This window comes from Xiphophorus maculatus, chromosome 1, assembly GCF_002775205.1.
Source record: "Xiphophorus maculatus strain JP 163 A chromosome 1, X_maculatus-5.0-male, whole genome shotgun sequence".
NCBI lineage: Eukaryota > Metazoa > Chordata > Actinopteri > Cyprinodontiformes > Poeciliidae > Xiphophorus > Xiphophorus maculatus.
In genome coordinates, this window is record NC_036443.1 from 10,461,662 (window position 1) to 10,478,837 (window position 17,176).

A 17,176-nucleotide genomic window follows, 5' to 3' on the forward strand; every position below is an offset into this window, starting at 1 on the left:
ATGAAACAGAACTGGTGTTAACTGTTGTCTAGACTTTGAAACTGGAATTGCTTTTAAATTGTAGCAAACGTTTCTGCCCTTAGCCCTGCCAACTAACATGTTGATAAACTCTGCTTCAAAATTCAAAACTGTCTCTTTAAAGGAGAAATGTGTGTTTTTATAATAATCAGGAATTGAGTACGTTGCTTAGGGATTTTTTTCTGTCTTTTGTTCATGGACTTAAGTCTAAGGCTAGCTGTGTCTCGTCAGACTAAGATCAATTTCAAAACCAAACACACTCAGTCAGTGGAAATTTCAGCGAGCAGATTTGTGAGACTTCTGTTCCTGAAAGGAATGTAGCCAAAATCAGTTCTATAATTTATTTAGCAATCCTAAATAAGTGAACCAGCTGCCTGTTCTGCCATCTCTTATGAGTATATTAATTAAAATTTCATGTGATCACACGTAAAATCAAAACTAAACCATACTGGAGTTATTTTCTTAAGAACAACACAAATCCTCGTTTTCAAGGGCAGTTTTTCCTTGAGCCCATAAGATCTAACATTCCTTATCATCTAATGCAATAAATAATCCCCCAATCATAACAGGGAGGAGGTTTTGCTATTTCATTGGGGATATGGTGAGGGATAAAGGAGGGAGTCAAGGCGATGCCATGCTCAAACATCAACATTGTCTTCATGTGCTGCAGAGGGATTTAGCATTCGAAGCCAGCTCCCTGGTTCCACGCTGGTCAGAAAAGGTCATCAGTCGTTCTGGGAATGCTTCGTTCTGGAGATTTCTCCCTTCTGTCTTTCTTTTCACTCCTCGCCTTCTTCCCTTGATTGTGAGCACAATTCACTGAAAACTTCCAGCAGGAGCTAATAATAGACCGGAGCCGCTCAGTCCTGGGTCGAGTCGAGGATATGTAAATATGCCTCTCTCACTCCTGTGGGCAACTTCCTGGTTGTTGGCAAGGGTTTGAGCCAATGGAAGAAGGAGTGGGAGAGAAGCACGGTGGGCATGGCAACGAGGCCCAGCTGCCTGCTCAGTTAACTTCAGTGTACAACATAAGCAGTGACCTGTAGGGTACTCTGTTCTCAAGAGTCTTTTGTCAAATGCCTAAGCCACAGCCCTTGACACCAAGATGACCACAGGCCACATTAATAGCGCTATTCCTGATTATTTTCAGCTTAGCACTTCTGTCTCTGAGAGAGAATGTATTAGAATCCATGTGGCTGAAATGTGCATTAAGTTCTGAACCACTTCACATTAAGACAGCCATTTTAAGTAATGTGTGAATACTTTATAATAAGGTTATTAGTTTGGTTGAAGCCAGAGATGTCATCTCTGATCTAAGTTTCAGATTGACATTAAAACCTTCTTTCTGGACATTAACTATGCAAGTAAATGGGTTGAAAGTTAAGGTTGGGTTCAAAGTGTAAATGGCGTACTTAAAACAAATATTATTCTAGTGTCACAGTATTCTCCCATCATTTTTTTAGACTGCCTAGTAGATTGGTTATTACCATCATCGCATAGATGTCATCTTAGCCTAGTATGGTAATATTAATGCTATCATGGTATTTAACATTTGAAACAAAAACAAATAACATGGTTGTTGCTTTGCTTTTTACATTATTAGTATCTTCTACAATTTTTTCTAATAGACTCAAGCAAAAATGTATGTGTAAATTTCGGAGTTTTCCAGTGCTTATTGTGCAGAATATTGTAGGTTTTTAAAGATCTTTTCTGTATGGAGACATACAAGCTGATAATGACTGGTCTAGTCAGGGGACCAGAACATGCAGCTAACCTGCCTGTATTGTTCATAGCACTGGATGGTGGTTCTACATCTCTTCTTCCAGTTGTAGTTTTCATTCAGTTAAATGTTTTGAAGGCTAGGGCTGCAAAATACATTACCAGTACACAATGTTTCCACCATGTCACCTACCTGGCATCCATCTAGCTACATAATTTGTCCAAATGCGCAGAGAACCTGGAAATCACAACCCATCAAATTTTGCTTACAAGTGCAAGGTACAATTACAGTCCTTTGCACTTGTAATTGTGCTTACAATATATTGTGCAGCTCTAGCTTGTACGAACCTCTCAGATTTCATCCACACATGAACACATTACTATCGGAAAAGCTGATTTCTGGTCGGATTCTTATTTCTGTAATCTACTGTGTGAGTTGGATAGCTTTCCAGACCAATATCCTTGAATTAATCGTGAAATTAACCTGCAATCTTCTCAGTCTCGAGAGTCCAGCTGTGAGGCATGTTAGCGGCGTAATTGATATGAGTTCTCTATAATGCAAAATAAAAGGCTGTAATTGTTATTTGCCCTGATGAATCTAGCTGGTTGTCCATTAGCTACTTCACCTATTGGTCTGTTATACTGTTATATGAAGCTGTTCACTCCAATAATAATTTGGTTATTATTGTTATGACTATCGTCTTCATTAAAATGCCTTAAGTGTTGGGGCTAAAATGGGTTATGTTGCAGATGCATTTGTTTGTACATTCACAAAAGTACTTATTATTAAATATAAGCTCCATAGTTCAAAGTGAAAATCAGCTACTTGGCCACAAGTTAAAGATTAGAATAACTTAAGAAGGTGATTCCCTCTTACTTCGTGTTTTCCCGTGTGTGTCATAATTCCAGCACCTTAAAATAGACCCTCTCTCTCTGTTTGTAAATTAAGTGATAAAGTGTGGGACGAATGGAAATCGCTACAACAACCTCTCCACCTGATTGCGTCGATACGTGATTTCAGTGAGTTTCTCGTCCTAACCTTAGGCACAGACACAGAACTGGAACTGCTGCATTCAAGCTTGAGGGCCTTTGTTTGGCCTCAGTGTAAAACAACATGAGTATTTGTTGGGAACATTTATTGTGTGGAATGTCATGGTATTTAATGTGTTCTACACTTGTGGGATTCACAGTGTATAAATTATGCAGAACCTTGTGGTCACCAAACTTGGTCTAAAGGATCGTTTCTAATCTGAATGGACGTGAACAATTGTCTCTGAATCTTTGTTCTCTTCGTCCTCTTTGTTTGCAGCAAAAGCCGGATCTATAAAATGTAACAAAAGAACGGCTGAAAACTAAATTGGCCGTTGCTTTTTGTGTAGAGAGTGGATGTTGCTCCATTGTTCCTTTAATAGAAAAAAACGTGTCAGAACGTCTTGACTGCCAAAAACAGCTGGAAGCTGCCCTGCTGACATAACTGGACAAGAATTCACTCTGTTCTTTCTTGTTGCAGGTGCAAAAAAGTTGGCCAACAAGGCAGCGCTGTGGTACGTCCCCTGTTCTCTGCAGAATGTTGACAAGATCACAGAGGTGCCTCCTATTGAGGTATGTTAAAGCTTGTCTTAGTCAGCTTAGGGCTTTTGTTCTGGGCTTACATTCTGGGGTTGTGTTGACCCCAGAATGAGAGAAATAAGTATCTTAACTCCAGTAAATAGCAGTCTTATTTAGGTTTAGAGAGTTGGGGGAAGATGATGGAGGAGCTTAGCTACCAGTAAACCAAAGTAGGACCTATTCAGGAGAAACTCTCTCCCCGAACTCTCCAGGAAAGATTTTCTAAACTCTGTCACTTTTGTATGAAATAGTTGTTCATTTTTATGTGTAAATTTAATTTATCAATGTCACAATGCTCTCACTATGTGAGCTATATTTTAACACTTAATATGAAAATGTTATAAAGTTGATCAATTTGGTCTGACACGAGTTCCTTTCCTCTAACTAGCAGTTCTTAGCTAAAAATGAATTTATCATAAAAAGGAATGTAGATTTTTTTTTTTTTTTTTAAATTGAAGTTTTGATAAACTTGCTAGCATAACTTACATTGAAACATCTGCTGTTGTGTTGTAGCTTTTGCATTTTTGGTCCTTCTGGGCCATCATAGAAGTTCTTACACTGAGGTATTATAAAGAAAATGGCTTTGATTGAATTAATAGCCTAAAAATAGAACTTTTATGGCAAACTTCAACGATTGCACTGGTTTTGAAGTAAAAATGCTTAACAAAAGTAGACTTCTTTTGTGGGAGTTCTGTCAGAGTAAAATGGCACTATGAGGTCTTTGTGAGCATTGTTAATGAGAAGAATATTAAATTCTCTTTTGGATTTCACAAGGAGGTTAGAAAAACATTTATTATTCTTATTGGGACCTTCAGTCATGCAAGGAAACACTGATCAGTGTTTCCTCATCAAGTGAAGCTCTTGATGAGAACCAGGTTCACTTTGTTTTTGCGCAGGAACAACCACCAGCCTTCACTAATGCTTGGTAGAAGTTTGTGCTGGACAAGACAAAGAAGTAAAGCAACAAAGAAATAAACGTTTTCCTTTAGTCACATATGTATGGCTTCACGACGTTTCTGCTAATATTTGACAAAAGATATACAAGTTGAATAAATCAGAGCATAAATATGTTTTCACTGTATGTCTTCTGTGTTGCAGTATGCTAGTGCAGAGAAGGAAGAAGAAGGCAGGAAGCGCTACGAAGCACAGAAAATTGACAGAATGGAGACCAAAGCGAGGGGTGAGGAGGCGATGCCGCCTCGACCAAACCCAGGTACGCTGCAGCTGCTTCTACCTGTTCATGTTAATAAATCAGGTTTCTTACAGTCCGGAAAAGTCTGGAATTTCATTTGACTTTTTAAGTTCTGAATAAGTGTAAATAGAAGAGAATGGAATCATACTTACATTTCTGTCCCTATCCTGTAGTCTAGATGTTTGTTGTTCTTTCTTCCTTCAGTCCTTCCTGAAGCCTGACTTTTGTTGATTACTGGCAAGATTAATAATTGTATTGTTTTGAAATCATCACAAAGTAGTGAGAATAGTGGGAAGTTATTTATGGAAAAGCAAGAACTTGACATATAGGAGAATTAACTGTTTATCATGGTACAATCTGGAAACAATATTCAAATTCTTTGTTGCTGTGCAGTTCATACAGCAATTTTGATCAGTGGTTGTAATTACGTGAAGAACAAAATGGAGAGTTCAGCGCCATGTAGAATGCAGTGTTCAGTTTGTGTTTCCATTACGTTCTCTTTCCCAGATCACTGCAGTTGTAATGACATCCAGACCATGAAGTGTAATACAGACATACCTGCAGCTGAGAAAATATGTGGCACTGAGTGCTGGCGTGGGAATTATTACTCCTAACCCTAACCCTGTGATCAAATTTGAGTCATATTACTAAAGAAAACAAAGACAAAAGAAAGAGAAATCAGATTGTGAAGAAAAAAAAAAATCTTTCAATGTTAAAGGGTTGTGCCACAGTTTTACCTTTTATATGTATAAAACACAAATAACATTAAATGTGTTTTTTATAGACTTATTTTTGTGCTGCAATTTAAAATATTGAACTGTTATGCAACTCTTGTCATTTTTGCTGAACCATAGAGGATGCAGCAAAGGGTAAGTGAACAACATCAACACGTACGATGTTGGGAATGTTGGTCAGAAATCAGGCATGCCTTTCCATTTATGGCTTGAATTTGGTTTAGTTGTTTTGGGAAAATATATCTTTTCGATTTTTCCAGAATTTAGTTTGTGATAAGATTTTGTTTGCATGTTTTTGTGTCCACATGGCAGAAAGGCACACAGTCGGCTTCAGTCAATCCAGCCTGATCCATTTGGTGGGGCCTTCAGACTGCACAGTAGTTGACTTTGTTTATGGTGGTGAGTTTATGTCTTTCTTGTGTTGCTTTTAATACATGTTACTAACAGGACAGTTTGTTCTGAATAATGTTTTGCTGAGATAAAAACTCAGCTTTACTTTACAATGCAAAGAGGCACTCAACTGGCCGTAGGAAGGGTTTACTATGTCCCCTCCATGGTTTGTGGGAAACCTTAAAGAGAACTTTAAATGACTTTACTTCAACAATGGTTTTCCCAGTAAAATACATTGAGGTTTTTAGTTCAAATGTGGCAAAGTGCAGAGAAGAATAGCATGTGGAAATTCCTTTGCTATTATGCAACAATAGAAATTAATTCTTGAACAAAAGTGTTATGAAAGAGCAACATAAACAACAGAATGTTTTCTTACACGTATGAGTCACAGGTCATATAGGGCAGGTTAAGAAAGAAATTATGTCCAAATTAAACCTCAGTAATTTGGCAATACCTCTTCTCTGCTTTTTGCAAATACTGACTGAGTCATGTGTCTTGCATAAAACCAACAGTGTGCCAGAACAAAAAAGCAGTACTTTCAGGTCAGGTTGGAGGTCCTGCCTGTTGTGAGGAAGCTGAGAGCTGATGCAAACCAAGTGAAATCGAGGAATGTCCATCATGACGCTCTCTGGTATCTTTGAATACAGTTAGGAATCAGTGGACTTTAAAAATGTTATTTTGAAAGTATCTATTTTTGTCAATTTTGAAAACTGCTTTGGCATTAGACTTGAAATCGTTCCTAAAGCAGATAACATGTACGGGACAAACCTAAATATATTCAGTGAGATTTTACATGTAATGTTTACAAATCTTGTCTACCTGAAACAAAAGTGACTCTTTCCTCACAATATTTTGAATGGGTGTAGATTAATTCCTGATAAACAGCTAAATTATTAAACTGAAAGATGATAAAAAAGCAGAGAAGAGAAGCAAAGTGAAATGAAGAATCTAAATTAATGTTGTATGTGGACTTCTTTTGGCTATATCTATAAAGTTTTAGACTGCACAGAGGTGCTTAAAAGGAATTTAACGTCTTTTACTGCATCAATTTTCCAGGGAGATCATAATAATTAAAAATGCTGTTGGGTTTTATCTACTTTAACTGTAAACAATGAGTGTTGAGCGTGATTTACTTAAGTAACTGCTTGAGCAGCTGTAGTTCACTGTTAACTGCAGGAGAGCGCTCAATTGTTATGAGAACAGCTGAAACGGGGATGGATGAAAATAAATTAACAGTGAAGAAAAGTAGGACAGGAGTCTGTAGCAGTAGGAAGATAATAAGGTGTTTATAACAAGAAATTATATTGTGTCGTTTGCACTTTTCAGTGCTTCAAGTTTGTTATATAAAATGTCTAAAACTGCAGAGAACTTAATTTTTAGTTTGTAATATTTAGATGGATCAGATTTTTTTTCTTAAAGGGGTTTTCTTGTGAAGTTACGGGTACTCACTATCTTCCCTCTTTCCCTTTGTATCTTCTTCTCTAACCAAGCTGATAGGACAGTGTAAAATAAGAACATAAATACATATCCAGATTTGTTGGTGTAACTTCCTGTAGCCATCAGTCGGACTTCTAGTGATTCTAAAACAGAAACTTTCTTGGATGCGTTTGTAGCAAATCCAAAAATGTATTTTCCAACACAAAGCAGATGCTTTCTGTTAGCTGAAGTATATTGTTTATGACTGGATGTTTGTGCCTCACCCTGCCATTTCTATTGAGGTCAGCTATGTTGGGAGGCCATGAGCCCAGTCAAGAGGATGAACAGAAGAAAGATGTTGACTAAGAACAAGAGGAACTGAGCACTAGACAGGATGGAAAGAAGGATCATGGACAGAAAGATAAACGTTGTAGATTCATGGTTGCCTTTTTAATTTTGAGGGCTCGCTAGTAAATGTGTCCAATTAAAATCAAATATGGTAAAAGCATTCAGGTAACTTAAAACACACACACTCGCACGCACCCCCCCCCACACGCACACACACACACACACACACACACACACGCATTCTGTTGACTCTTTCATGCCATTGCTCGTTAGGCAATGTACCCTGTTTGCTTGCTGCTGCTTTCGCTACACTTATTTTGTTTACATAACCAAGTCAGGTCAGGGTGCTCGCTCTCTCTCTTTTCCTCTCGTAGCTCCTCTTCCATCCCTCCACTCTGCGAACGTACTGTGTCCTCAGCTTAGAGAGCCAGTGGTTCAACAGTTATGTCATGGTCACCAACACATGATAATCCAACTGTCATAGTGCGTTATCTTTTGTTTCGCAGTTGTTTGGGCTTCTACTCGTGGGTGGCTTTGATAGTGATTATTTAGGAAGATTATATATTTTTTCTAATTATGCAACATTCACCTTTTCCCCATTTTAGGAAAAAGAAAACAGCTGAAACATTGAATTATCCAAAATAAACTTCCTCCTACAAGGTTTTAAATTGTGATTATTTTTCAGAAATGCGGGGACAGACTCAAAAACTATTTGTATTAAAACGCATGATAGATTAGATAGCCACGTATGGTACTTAATATAATGAAATGTGCCATATGATCTAACATGGTCTCTGGATGGAAAGAATAAGGCTGAAGACAAATGTGAAATGGTTGTGATCTCCAGGCCCTGAGGCAGCGCTGCAATAAAAATAGACATGATTCTGTAAGTGGAAATCGCTGCACAGGCTCAGGAGCACATCAAGTTTATTGTCACCGAACACGGCTTGTTGCTGCAATCCACTAATGTAAAATAAAACCCTGTCAAAAAGGAAAAAAACCTTATTTAGCCTTGAGTTTATTTGAGATGGAGTGAGATACAGACGTGTCCTATAATTAAAAGCTAAGTTTTATATTCTATGTTCAAAAATCTGCTTTTGTGGTGATCTCAGGTGTAGTTGCACAATGTGTCCATGTTTTACAGCCACTAAACAAAACATTCTGCCAGAGAACACTTTGCTTATTTCAACAACTTTATGCCGAACATTGCTTATGTTAGGATATGGCTGATGTAGTTCTGAAAAATGCATGTCATCAGTTCACAGTACGTATTTGCATTATTTAAGATAAAAATAAGTAATACTCTCATTGGGTCACTTCTGCAAGATTACTCTTGTAAATTCCTTAGAAATTCTAAATGTAGGTGGCAACTGGACTTTCCTCGTTTCTTGAAGACGTTGCGCCTCTCATCCTTCTTCAGAACTAAAGAAGCTAAAAAAAAAACGAACACAAAAGAAAAATCCAGAATTTGAATCAGCTTAGTTATTATGGAAAATAGCTAGCGTAAAAGTACAATTATTTGTTTCGTAGATATTAGATTGTATATACTTGCAATTATGTAGTTTACTTTGTTAATAATTGTAGAGTGATTAATAAATTATATTTCCTCTTCTAAATTGTTAGATTGTCCATGTTATGTTTTTCAATAAATATTAATTATGAAATTATAAGAAATCTCTCCAACTTACTTTATGAATGCAGTTGTGAGAAACTCAATAGAAAAGTTTGTCAGATGAATAAATTTTATTGATCAATTTATTTCCTCTGAAGTTGTTTGGATAGCTGATAAATATTCTCAAGTAAATATTCCCTACACAGTAGGGAATATTTACAGTCACACAAGCACAGTCAGATCTGAAAGATCAGAACATCTTTGGAAACACGGCACATGAGTTTTTGCTCTGTAGCCTCAGTTTTACATCTTATCAGGCGTCTGTAAAACTATATACAAGACAAGAGGCAACCTGGAGAAAGACAGGCTGAATCAAAGTTTTTTTTGTAACTGGAAATTAGAATTTGGCCTTAGGTTACATGTAGCCCTAACACAGTTTGTAAAACTCTAAAGAACATTAAGAGTTCAAGGACTTTGACATTTTTTTCTTAAATGATGGACGCCTGGGGACAGTTATGAAACATCAGATGTGTCTTGAAATATTCCAAATAAAAGCAAGATCAGAACATAGAACCCCACAGAAGTCTTGAGTCCTTCTGCCTTTGCTCTCCTTTTTTTTGTGTCTATACCTCTGCTCGTTATCTTTTGCTCTCTTCTTCCCCCTTCCTCCCTTCGTGTCGTTAACAAGCGTGCCACCTGTTTCCATGGACACAGCAGCTGATCGCTACATGTGCGCTAAAGCAACTATCTACAATTCATTACCAGCTGGATTGTGTATTGTAGAGTTTTACAGGCACAGAAGTGACGTTGCCAGTTCTTAGGATGGTAAAGAGATAAAATTTAGATATTTTGTTGTGAAATTTGATGAAGAGAGCGCTGCTAAACCTCTGAACACAGAGCATGTGCTACTTGGTGTTCTGACATCTGTTCTCTGCTCTGGTTGTTGATCAGGGAGCATTTAAGCATTTCAGTGCCTGAGGTGGAAGTAATCTTGTTTGTCAAACACCAAGTTAAAAAGAAATTGTAACAGAAATAGCGGTATTACTTATGGCAACATAGTTAGATGACTTCCTTAAAACACTGGCTACTTCTAATAAAGAAATCATGCGTGTGATGTCATTTCATAATGATTTTATACTCTGAGTGTTCCCCAGTAAGTGGAAATAATGACAGAGGTATACAGAATATATATACAGTATATATATATATATATGTTAAGTTGTTGTTGCAACTTATTTAAAAATAAATAAAAAAGTACAATTTATACACATAAATATGTAGTTTATTCAGTCCAATCTTGGGAGACAGAATAATTACCAATTACATGCATTTCATTTTGATTCTGTTTAGAAGACAATGCAGTCAGGATTGTCTTCTATCCAACAATCTTTAGTAGTTGATTGAAGATACTGTAGTGATTAGGTAAATGCACCTATAAAGGGGGATTTACGCCCAGTGGGAGGACTAAAGACACAAATGGTATCGTTATCGAGTTTACACATCATGTTGTCATGACAGCTGCAGAAAAACAGAAAGCCTACTTTCAAATTTGCCTCAACAAAAGGAAAACAAGCTATCTATTGTGCACAATGCAATAAAAGAGAACCTCTGCACCAACCCATCTGTTTGCATTCTAGATTAGGGAATAAAACAGAAGTAAATATTCTGTTCCTTTATGTTTGTAATGTGTGATGCTGGTTTCAGACAGGTTGACTGATTTCAAATACTTCTTACTTTTTTAGGGGTTGTCAGCTCAGACAAGCTTTAATTAAATTAACTAAAGACCCAGCAAACCATGTTTAAACCAGCTAAAGAGAGATTCTGTTTACTTGTGCTGAATGTTTGACATAGAATCAATGAAAGAGAAAACCACCCACCTTAATTTCATCAAATTGATTTAACACATCCGTAGCCGATAGGCAGATGCCACAAGGAAGCCTGGGTCCTGATTGTGGATGTGAACAAATCTTCCCCTGACAACATCATCCAGTACACTAAGATGTTTTAGCAAGTCTAAAAATGCAATAATAGGCTTATTTAATAAAGTTGATGTTATTTTTTTATTTTAAAAAAAATGACAATCTGCTTTTTATCTTAAAAAGAAACACAAGCACACACACGCTGACACGCACACACACACCCCGACACGCACACGCACCCCCCGACACACACACACACACACACAAAGAAACCAGTTACGGTAGTTTAGGTTTAACAAAACACAGTGACTAGTGCCCATTTTCTGCAGCCATGTTGGGTTTAGCTGGAGATAAAACTCCTGGGGGCATTGACATAGATATTATTATTCACACCAAGACATCTGCTCAAACATTTTAGCCAATATTAATTGGGACTCTTGAATAAAAAACACATATTGCAAATAGTTTAAATCATTGAATGGATTGATTTGAATTATTTAAAATAATAAACAATATAATTACCGGTAGCCAGAATTTAGCTTTAAACTTCCACACTACTGCTTACACTTTTCATCAATGAATGCAAACCAACTTTTTCATATTTTACGTTCAAGTTCCACCTTTCTGAAGTTATATTCACAAAAGAGCTGTATTTTATGTTGACACTTGGTTTTAGATGTAGTTACAATGTGAAAAGCCTTTTTGCTGATCGACAACGTGTTTAACCCGAGAAGGCAGTGAAACACATTTGTTCAACTTCAACGTTAAAGTTTTTTTTTCCCCTCCACGGAAACATGCTCAGCAGGCAATTGTAATCTTTTTTTTTTTTTTTTTTTTTTTTTTTTTACAGCCACCAATCACAGCTCATTGCACCATCTTGATTGGTGATGCTGGAGGCAGCAAAAAAAGTAAGTCCAAAGTGCAAGTTGCTGCCAGAAAGTAATAATTTAAGGCCACTCAGATGAATGTATATTTTATTACAGTATCTTGGATCTTTTTTAGTCTGGATAGGAAGTTGAAAGATTTTTAGAGAAGATAAAATTGGGAACTTGAAAAGTACCCAACAGATCAATGCAGATTTTTGGAGGTTGTAAAGCATCGACTTGGAAAACAGAAAGCAACCACATATCTTTAACTATATCAGTTTTAACTTTTAGAGTACGGACCTGCAGCATCACATGACCTATGCCATCAAAGATATACACAGTTAAGAATATGCTTAAATCTGACATTCAGCTATTTTCTTTGGTTGCCTTTAGTAGATTCTTCATTTAGTTAAGAAGTGACAAATCCCACTTTTTACCAATAGGACAGAAAATGATCTCCTCCTATAACATTTAATAAGACTGAAGGATACTGGGACAGGAATTCTAGACAAGCATTCTTTGCAAAGAATTCATGTTGAAATGCACATGCACTCAGTATTAAAGATCTGCTACTTGTTTCAACAGTTATTCACTGTAACCTAACCTTAACCCTAGCACTTTTCATTCTTCAAATCCACCAGGACTGTTGTTTTTATGCCAAAAAAGCTCAGTGTTTTTCTCATTTGACCAAAAAACACAGTTCCAACTAAAGTCCTGGCACGTTTAAGCAAATTCCATATATTTGAATGTGTGATGGTAAGACAGAAAAGGCTTTTTCCTTGCATCACTCCCAAATGGCAGGTTAGCACATAGATGGCGTCTGGTAGTTGTTATGGTAACAATGTGACCCCCGACATGCCACTGTTTGCTGCGGTTTTCCTGATCTGTGGAGAATGTTTTTCCTTTCTTACCATTCTGCCCAGTGTGCACGGGGGACAAAAGATACATCCTCCTCCACCTGAGTGCCGACGAGAAATGTGTTAAAAAAATAAAACTTTTGCTATGTACTCATGATAATTGTTGGCAATTCCTGTGTTTTTCAATGCGAGATTATGTTACTGCAACAAAAAGAGGGATTCTTTACATGGCTTTTTAAACTTTTTACCTTTGGAGCCAATAAATATGGAAGATGCTGCTTTTCATGAGGTTTCCAGTTAATAAGAAAAGTCATCATGAGCTTAATACGATTTGCAGCAACCTAAAGCCACATGCAGACTTGTTAATAAGCTGCCTGCTGTTTACTAATGTTTACCTGGAAGCGGGATATGTTGGAGCAAACGCAGCCTATAGGAGTTTTGGAGGAAATGTGGGTGGGATTCGGTGCATTGCAATACCGTTAACAGGAGCAGTTTCCATAGAAACAGCTCATTAGGAGGCAGTTTGAGCTGTTTGATACCGTCCGTGATTAAAGGACTTGCTGGGGAGGGAATGAGCATGACGGGAAGAGATGGAAATTCATCAATAAAGATTGACATAGAACCAAAAACAAGAGAGAGAGGAGAAACCGAAGCATAGTGATGAGAGAATATATAAAGGAACTGAAGTTAGTCGCACTTTGCGGAAGGTATTCCTTGTAGTGTAGGGTGTTCTGTATCTTAGCGAGTAATGAATTAAAAAGCTTGAAGTCAGAATAAATAGTTGAAGGGCAGGAAGAGCTGCCTTGAAGACTTCTTTCATCATAGCCCGTGGACAGCACCGCACTCAGGTTCTGGGAAATAATCACAAGGCATCTAATCACATAGGTATTCTGCCTTGTGGCGGACTGGGCTCCACTGGGGACTTGGTTGCTAATTGTCCCCTTTTCCCCCCATTTAGAGTGAGCTGTCTTCCCTCTTCACACACACCACCGCTACCCCTTCCCTCCGCCTTTTTGTGTTCCCACCCTACGGCAAAGAGAGAGTCATGAGTGCCATGTCATCCAGTGAATGTGTAACGTCAGGCCCAGGGCTGTCTTGGCCTAGGCTGTCCTCGTTTGCAGTCTCACATTGAGGATTACTTCAACCTTCTACTCTGACTGTACAAGGAGAATGTTTTTTGCAGGAGTTGCATTAATGCTTAAGCCGGCGGTAGTGATTAACAAAGACAAGCATCTACGGTTGTTCAGGACAGCATTGTCCTTGACTTACTCTGTTCAAGCATTTTGGTCAAATGTTTTTATTGTGAGCAGGTTCTAATATGGAATTGTAGGGTCAAATATAGTAGACTAATTTGGTGCATTAAGCAAGAATGTAAATGGCGATGACTATACATTAAGGTAATAATTCTTGATGCTGCACCTTTTGTTCAATTCAGTTGAGTTTATTTGAGTCATATAACTCCAATTCAAAGCCTGTAATCTCAAGGCACTTTAAATTAGATAAAAAATATCTTTAATCTAATCATGTATACATTTCAGTTGATCCAAATAATCAAACAATGCAGTCAAATTGGTTAAAGTCCGGGTTTTTCAAACCAATGCTAATTTGCAATCCCTTGTAACGTAGTACCTTTACTTGCTGTCATCATTTTGTTGAGGTCACCAACCACCACCTTTAAATGTTACATTCGCAAACATGACCACTCTATGTTTTGCATGTGCTACTCACGTAGGGGATATTTTCCATCCTAAGTGAGATCTCATCAATTTTCTAAACATTAGTGGAAAAGTTCAAAAATATTTCCTCAACAGACTCGGGAAGGTATGCATGATGTTTTGCTGCATACAGAATGGGGGAGTTTGCCACCAATTTGAACTGTGAGGTGATAATTTTTGGTTGACAAGTTCATTTTCTGTTTTGAAATATCTGGTCATAAATTTGAATACATAACCAGAGTATAACTCCTAATGGATATACTTTAAAAATGCTGTAAATTGGTTTAAAGATAAGACTGATGCTGGATGTCAAATTAATTGCATCTTTAAATCTTAATCAGCTCAGTGGACCCAGTTTCATGGCAAATGCAAAGCAGCACATTTTGTTTATGCTCCCACACACTTGGCTGTCTTAAATAGAGCCACACAGTGCAGATGGTATATACCTCAGGGAACAGAATCAGCCTTCAGCAAGCATCCTTATTGATTTTCTGTAACATAAAAGATACATAACGCAGCTCAGAAGGAACAGTCGGGGCGGCCGAAGTGTGTGGCGAACGGTCTGACTGTCTGTAAATGAACACACATTCACAAACAGACACGTCTCACATGCTCACAGACTGTCTCTGAGAAGCAGATGTCATCCTCTTGTTTTTCCCTCATCTCCATCCCACCCACTCCATACAACGTGTCCCACTTTCGGTGAGAAATCATCAAACAACTATTTCCTTTACACATGTCGCCAGCTGCCAGGGCTGAGTGTGTGGTATGGGTGTGGATGTGTGAACTTCTCTGCTTCCACGTTCTGAAGTAATTATTGGTAGGCTTTAACTCTGGTTTCCAGCTCAGTGATTTAGACTAAGATCTTTAAGCCTGTAATTTAGAGATGCGCAGATATGAACTCTTGGGCCTGTTAATATACGTAGCTAGTATGGCCAATGACTGATTTTATATTGCCTAAACAAATAGCACATAGTCACCACCTTTTTGCTTCCCCCTTTCTAAAACACAAAAAAAGAATAAAATAAATGCTGGTTTTTACTCATCAGAACAATACAAAAATGTTAGAAATAGACTAACATTTGCCAATAAATGATTTTCATATCCCTGCCAAAATTGTAGTTCCACCTAGTACCATTCTTGAGGAGAAGGAGTTAGCTAAAACATTAATGCAAGAATGATGAGCTATCAAAAATTAGAGATAAACTGATGCTAAACTTTTTATTATAAACAAAAGTTGATAGTTGTTGGACTTCCTAGACTTTCCGGTAAGACTCAATAGGTTCTTTGAGATTTCTGGAGAACTCTGCTACACACACTCCACTATGAAGTCCTGTTAAAGGTCCTATAAGTTAACCAGTGCGATTGTATTTGGGTTCCCACTTAAGTCCATCTCAGAAATGTCTCTTTTGGTGAAAAAAGAAATAGGCTGGCAAGGTGATCTTTGAAGGCGTAAAGCAGCAGCCACATGCACTGCTCAGGGTATTTCAGAAACTTCTGATTTTCTGTGATATTAAACCTCATGATCCATCTTTTAGGTTTACAAAAAATGGTGCAAAGAAAATATCCAGCAGGCTACAATTGTGTGGATGAAAATGCCATGTTAATGTCAGAGGTCAAAGGAAAATGGGTAGATTTCAGCTTTGACATTCAGGTGGAGAGCATTTATCCATCCAACTTTGCATTCACAGCTCAGGCTGCTGCTGCTGGTGGTGTGGTGGTGTGGGCGATGGTTTCTTGGCATACTTTAGGCTCCTTAGCACCGTTTAAGCATCGTTTAAATGCCACATCCTACCTGAGCAGAGGTTGGTGTCAATATGGCTATTTGTGTCTTTTATTTCTTAGAATTTCAAGCAGTTTGATTACTAAATCAGCCTTTTATCTGGTCGAATGTGTAGCAGTACTAATTATATCAATGAAGAAATTAGTAAGGTTGTTTTCTAAGTGTAATGAAGTGCACATCTAAAAATAATCATCTGTGAAAGCTTCTTTGTGCTTGTGTTTGATACAGGCGTAGCCATGAAGCTGATGGACGAGGTTGCTGGAATTGTTGCCGCTCGGCACTGCAACACAAACATCGTCACTGCTTCTGTGGATGCCATCAACTTTCATCGCAAGATTAGGAAAGGTAAGAATAGCCTGGTGAATGCACACTTGGATTTATGTCACTCATCTATTAAAGTAGTAGTCGCGAAATGATCCGCACTATTTGAATCTAGCAAGTTCAGCAACTACACTGGATTAATAGAATGGGTAGAGATTCTAATTTCGCTTTTGAAGTTTAAGGAGGAAAAATTCAACTTTGCGTATTTGACACGGTGCTGGTCATTTTGACACTTTGCCTTTTTGCACTTTTCATGTGAGTCAAAGGTTTTCAAATGGTTTCTCAAATGCATTTTTCTAAAGCATGAGGAATCGCATTTATCTTGAACACTATGATTTTTGCAGAAAATGGTGGCTTTTATATGCGGCACCTGTGGTGTTTGAATTGATGCCATTTGGAGAATCATTGCTTTTATGGAAGAAAGTCTAAATAGACAGTTGATTTTATATCAATGACCTAGTTTGCATGACCAGATCTACTTAAATCTTTATGCTTTGTCCTGTGTTTGAATTAAGTTGGTCAGAAAAGTCAATCGTAGGTATGAGATATATATATGTATATATAAAACGCATATAAGTGTTCCACTTTCAAATGTATGTCAACAGTAATAATGACTGCGTATACTTCTTTCTAACCAATACAACTAATGGAAGAAACATTAAAGAATAAATAGTATTT

At 37.5% G+C, this 17,176-nt stretch overlaps 1 protein-coding gene across 5 annotated transcripts in view; it reads left to right on the plus strand.

Annotated features, from left to right (window-relative positions):
* acot7 (acyl-CoA thioesterase 7) overlaps positions 1–17,176 on the plus strand; it is a 61,322-nt gene that overhangs the window by 23,875 nt on the left and 20,271 nt on the right. For 3 of the 5 annotated variants that reach the window (XM_005800093.3, XM_023340092.1, XM_023340072.1), the window contains exons 4-8: positions 3,248–3,339; positions 4,444–4,558; positions 5,392–5,406; positions 5,584–5,670; positions 16,406–16,522. In XM_005800093.3, the coding sequence (XP_005800150.1) occupies positions 3,248–3,339; positions 4,444–4,558; positions 5,392–5,406; positions 5,584–5,670; positions 16,406–16,522 (426 nt within the window). The remainder of the gene's footprint in view (positions 1–3,247; positions 3,340–4,443; positions 4,559–5,391; positions 5,407–5,583; positions 5,671–16,405; positions 16,523–17,176) is intronic. The other 2 variants (XM_023340087.1, XM_023340078.1) reach the window with 1 other exon arrangement.